This window comes from Aquila chrysaetos, chromosome 11 (genome assembly GCF_900496995.4).
Source record: "Aquila chrysaetos chrysaetos chromosome 11, bAquChr1.4, whole genome shotgun sequence".
NCBI classification, from domain to species: domain Eukaryota; kingdom Metazoa; phylum Chordata; class Aves; order Accipitriformes; family Accipitridae; genus Aquila; species Aquila chrysaetos.
Genome location: NC_044014.1, coordinates 23,489,768 through 23,495,767, shown reverse-complemented (window position 1 = coordinate 23,495,767; position 6,000 = coordinate 23,489,768). Strand labels below are relative to the sequence as shown.

At 42.7% G+C, this 6,000-nt stretch overlaps 1 protein-coding gene across 1 annotated transcript in view; it reads left to right on the top strand.

The window, feature by feature from the left end:
- Positions 1-700: 700 nt before the first annotated feature.
- Positions 701-6,000, top strand: part of SORBS1 (sorbin and SH3 domain containing 1) — an 80,961-nt gene continuing 75,661 nt past the window's right edge. Inside the window, exon 1 of the mRNA XM_041127405.1 lies at positions 701-847. Within this exon, the coding sequence (XP_040983339.1) occupies positions 816-847 (32 nt within the window). The 5' untranslated portion in view covers positions 701-815. The remainder of the gene's footprint in view (positions 848-6,000) is intronic.

Sequence of the window (6,000 nt, the reverse complement as noted above, 5' to 3'; positions counted from 1 at the left end):
CTTTCCTAAAAGCTGGCACCATCTCCACTCCAGTGTGAGTCTTAGGCTGTCTAAAGGGGAGCCAGGCTGCACTGTGTTGGGGACACTCCACTTTAGGGACACCCTAGTACAGCTTGTGGCTTTGAAAGCTCCTTTGATGCCTGTTACGATGTCCATGGAGCGGGCATATAGTTTGTAATAGCCATGCAAGCAGTTAGTTTCCCTTTGTGTCATGTCAGGTATTTATGCTACAAATCTCAGCTGCCAAGTGCAGAAACATTAGCTGCCTGTTCAGCTCCTACCCATTGAAATAGGATCTGCCATGTCCAGTGCTGATGAAAATATTTGTTCCTTGACAAGCAGATGCTGCCTGGTTAAAAAAAAAAAAAAAAAAAAAGTGCTTTTTCAAGTACTTTCCCCGTATTTTAATGTTTCTTCAAGGTCTGCCTGTCACTTCCCTTCTGAAGTGCATCCCATACCCATGCTACCATGGAGTGTCACCTCCAAACTTTCTCTCTTTCCTTTCCCCAGCTCCAGAGCTGCAGGAGGAGTCAGCGTCTTTCGTGATGACAGTGGCGGGGGAGTGACAGGCAGGCTGGGTGGGGGTGGCTGATGGTGAGCAAGCTTAGTGACAGCATGGGGTGACTAAGAACCAACTGGCTAATTAAAGCACAGCAGTAGGAGGAGCAAAGTATTTAAGGGTGCCAGAGAGAGATAGGGAGATGCCTCCACAAATTTCTTGTTACAACTCAGCAGCCAAGTGACTGGGCAGCACAGTGAAAGGTTTCCTTAACTCTTTCGTGCCTTTTATGGAGTGAAATCAAGGGACTCAGAAAATGGCACCATTAACTGAAAAGTCTGAATCAAGGTAAGGACACTGGTATGTTTTTTTAGTCACAGTTAGTCAAAGCTAGTCCTCCTAGAGCTGATGTGGGGTGAACTCCCAGGACTTTACATGGCACTGGCCTATGCACTGAGTGAGTAGGTCCGTTGGGGTGGTACACACTGATTTTTCAGATTGCTTCTTTCAGTTGGATAGGTATTTCCAGTTGCTGCTTGAAAAGAGGGGAGGTATCAAGGTATTGATTACATAGGTTTGTGTTCTCATTAAGGGAAATGGGCAGATCCTTGCCTCCTTACCCTAGTGACTGGATCTTTCTCCTACCTATTTTTATGGGAAGGAAGGATTGAAAGCAGTTCCTGAATGCTGATTCTGAGGCAGTTGCCAAAATGAAAATTATGAGAACGGATGTGGAGTTCTCAGCAATATGTGAATTTGGTCACCTGAGGGTGGAGGAGTCAGAGGGAAGTGAAGATGGAAGACTGGCTTCTGGAATGTAACTTTCTGCTACTTCTGGAGACACTTTGGGTGTCAAACTGTTGCTTAACCCAGCAGTTTGGTTTTCTCAGAACGTTCTCAGTACTGAGTAGAGGAGCAGTCACTGTGTTCATTCCAGCGTGTAGGTGACTTTAGAGGCAGCGCAGTCCAACGAGGCTAGCAAGCTAGCGCTCCAGCCTGAATTCCCTGGCAGGTGTGGGTTTGCTGTCTGGCCTTGGATGTGTGACAGTGACCAGCCTTCTAAGTTCTGCTGGGACCTTTTTGTGCCTGATATTCAGGTAGATGAATCAATTCTCTGGCAATTTTTCTAGTGTAGCAATCCCTCCAGGTTGGCAAAGGCCAAGGAAAATGACCCTGTCTAATTTCAACTTGCATCCCTAGGCTTGTCAAAGGTGTGTTGGAAGTATTGTATGCCTGGCCCCCCATATGTGTTGGCTAGACTTAGCTTTATGTGGTTCCCTGGAGGTTATTGCAGTTGTGTGGAAATGACACCAAGTCTCAAAGTGGTTTTGCTTATTCTGAAACTATAAAAAGCAAACTGCAAGACTGATACACGCACCTTGTTACACTGTGCCAGCTCAGCTGATTTCAGATGTTGCATAGAATAAAGGCCTGAATCTTCCATCTCTGTGTAAAATAAGAATCACGTATATACCTTGAAAAGTGTTAGCTGTTGCTTAGTGAGTGTTTGTGCAGAGCTTCAAAACAGCTAGTGCTAGCAGAGGTCATAAATAAAAATTGTTTGGTGTGGTTGCTACAGTGAGCACTCATTAATGCCTATGCAATTCCTCTGCCTTACACAACTAGGAATCTCGGGATGTGTCTGGGATGGTATAACATGGTCTGTAGCATTAAAGTATCTGGTTTATATGTCAGAAGTGCATCAGAATCTTCTCTCTACCCTCATTTTTGTGAAATGTTTGTAATCTGGATTTGAACTTTGTGACACTAGTCAATCTCTAATTAGTATTTCTACTTAATGCAACTTCCTCTTATTTACTACTTCACTGAGAGTGTGTGACAGAGGTGAAGACAGCCTTTGTAGTCTGTTATACAAAATCATGCAAGAGAAGCTGCTGGATGTTGTTTAGATGATCTAATTGATTGTATTTATAGAATGCCATTCACTCTAGTAAATGCAATGTAGTGTTTGTGTCCCTCAATCCTGCAGTCAGCTGAATGCATCCATTGTTATACATAATTAGGGCTTCTGGAATTTGGGTCTGTTTATTTACAGCAATTGTTCTCCAGAGGCACAAGTGGCCCCATATCAGAGGTGTACAGAGAGTTAAGTGCGGTACGCAGGGCACCCCAGCTGCACAACTCTTACAAGTAGTCTCACAACAGCTTGAACTCAATGAATCTTCTATTTCTTCCAGCTGAAGTATAAAACCACCATCCTCTTGGCTAGGTGCAGTCATTGCAGATTGTCTGAAAGATTTCTGTTTTTTCAAAAAGGTAAATCTGGTGTCGTTGAATTAATTATCCCTTAACTGTAAATAAATCCCAATTTTAGTAGATGTGTGCTCCCTGCCCAAATTCCTGTACGAGTCTCAGTTGAGTTACGTGTCCTGAATGGTCTCGGGTTGTGGTATGCTGTCAAATCATTTACAGCTTTCCCTCTGGAGCTGGCAGCCTCAGAGCTGTGCCCAGTGAGCTCCCTTGTATAGGATGTACATCAGTTTGTTTGTGAAGTGCTTCCATCTATGAGGTGTTAGCATACATATCACAAATAAATCTGAGCAGAGATCTCAGCTTCTGCTGGTCTCAAATGCTGTGCCTTGTGTCTCGTGCTAAGATGAATACGAGTTTTTATTTAAAATGTCCTATAAATTTTTATTTTTCTTTCCAAAGTTTTAAAATGTTCATGTGAACTGCTTGGGCGTATGGGTGTGGCACAAAGGCATTTGTTTCTTTAGCAGAAATGAATGATACATGGGCCACAGCTACTGTCACCATCATCTCAGCCATCAAATACAAAAAACAGAGAACAGTCATGACAGATGCAGGAGGAAGTCAAAGCCCAGTTACAGTGTATTTAAAATCTATTGTCACGATAAGAAATGTTTTTGACTGTATGGCTACTGCTATGAGCAGTTAACTTATCCAGAGGGAACCGGTGATGCACTGCATGCCAAGTTACTCTTCTGTCTGCTCTGTGCCAAACAACCCTCTGGTCGGCTGTTTTCTAAGCCATGTGTATGTAGTGGAGCAGGAGGTTGATGGCTCAGGGAGGAACCACCTTTCATCCCCACAACCCTGCAGGTATAAGTCATTGTCACTTAATGAAGGTTCAGTGGCTGATGTGAAATTATTGCGGTCTGTTTCTTTGCGGGGAGATCCCTGTAGACATCAGATCATTATTTGTACTAGCACTGACTGTAGAATTGGTTTTAGTAGACAGGCCAGAATTAGAACGGACAAAAAAGCTGATTTACCTTTTAAACCTTGCTTTTCAGCTGTTGGGCGTGTTAGCTGTAGGCTTTGCTCTCTGGTTCTATGACATTAAGCAGAGTTTAGACTTTGGACTGCTAGCCTTTTACAAACTTCCGCTATTTGCCAGAATTTAATGAGATGGGTGACAACATGCAGACCAATTGCTTTGGAAATGCTTGTTTACAGGCTTGCAAAATGAAGACCCAGAGGTGCAATCACTTTCTAAAAATGTATGAATGGGGGTGAGCGCAAGGGGGAAGAGCTGCTTAAACAGAAAAATTGTGTTGGTGCAAAACAGTTTAGCTGTAGCTCTTCATGAATTAGATTTAGGTTGCAAATCAGAAACAGCTTTCAAGCCATAAGAGGAGTGAGTTCTGGAGCAGGCTTCCAGGAGGAGCAGTGGAGGCAGGAAACCTTACCAGTTTTAAGCTGGAACGTGAAACGTCCTTTCACAGGATTGCATGACACAGTTGCCTGCAATAGCATGGGAGTAGGCCCGATGACCCAGGAGATCCTTTTCTGCCCCCTGCTCCAAAAGTGGTGACCTTGAACTGAGTTAACTCAGGTTGCAGCTAAACTTTGTTTACTCTGAAGTTGATGACTGTAAGATGACTTGGTTCAAAAGCATCTCTGAGTTCTTAAAGCCATATCTCCTAATTTACATTTCCTATTTGACTTTTATTATTAAGAGAGTCACAATCCTCTTAAATTGCACAAAAACTGACACACATGCCCCAGATAACTTAATTTTGCCCATTAGGAAGGAAACAAACATGCACCATTTAAAAAAAAAAAAAAAAAAAAAGGCAGTGATACTGCATATGAAATGTGCTATGTTCATTTATTCTAACAGCTGTAAGTTCAATTATTTATAAGAACACCTTATCCAAGCTTGTGTTCTATGCTGCCATTTGTTTCATTTAGTGAGCTTTCACTGCTCCCTCTGTGCTGTCTTAACACTTGCTGAAGAGCATGAGAAGGCTGTTGTCTTGTGCAGAATTGGTATGATTCTTCTGTGTGCACTGCTTGGTTATTCATAGTCTTTTCATGACATTTATTCTTACGAGCATAATGTCTTCTGAAGGAATGACAGGATGTTTTTTAACCCTTAAAATAAAAATGACGGGCAACATATTCTCAGTATTTCAGGATAAGAGAATAATGATACTTGGAGAGAGAGCTGATTGTCTGGGTTAACCTGGAGCTGCCTCCTGTATTCTACTTATTTTTTTCTTGCCACACTTTGTAATACAAAGTGAGAAGTATGGAGGAGATGTTCTTTCCATCAAGTTCCTTTGAGCAGAGGAACCACCTGGCAGGAGGCACAGGCTACAGTGCAGCTCTTTGCCCACTTCCCAGATTTGGGACTCCATGTTGCTGGGATGGCATGGCTGGTTGAGCAGAGCATCTGGGTCAGGGACATTGGTGGCAATGTGAGAAAGGGTCTGAGCCAGGGACTAAACAAATGAGTGCTGTCTGTGATGTGTGAGACCTGACCAGGTGAAAATAAGTTTTGTGATTGCTGATCATCCCTGGAATCTGAAAGCTTACCATTTTTTAAAAGCCTCAACTCCTAGATTATACTAATACAAATAAGAATTTGATTTTTCATTTAAGTCCAGCCACAAAATACTTAAAGCTCTTGTATATGGAAAGACAACTTTGAAAATGTAAAAAATTCAGACCTGAGAAGGTAAAGCAGGACTCCAAATCTCAGGAATATAAAGGACCTGCCCAATAAGTTTTGAATGCTCATTTCATGTTTAGCAATTGTTTTAAAATCCTGTGTGAGTCATCAGAGCTGTCAATAATAACAAGAGAAGAAACGAAAGGAAATTACTTTTCCCCACACGCACATTAGACCACCAAAAATAACCCCTGCCTGCGACTCTTAGCTGAGATACCAGTGACTTAAGAGCGTGTGTCCTTGCTCGGAACTATTAATGAGCTGTTTGTTACCCCCTGCCATTGTAGGGGGAGTACTCAAACGTTTAGAGCATGTGAGATAATCCAGAGACATGCTGTGCAGAAGTAGTTGCCACTTATCTGCATTCCTCCTAAATAGGCTTCTAAATGCACTGCTCTCTTTTCCACACCAAGTAGGGAAGGAGCTGCAGCCTTGGAAGAAATGTACTGGGGGTGAAGGGGAGGAAGGAAGCATTAAACATCAGTCTAGAGGTATGACCAAGCTGGCAAGGAGTTGGTGGATGTTATGTACGGACATTGGCGTGTTCAGGGTTACAGCT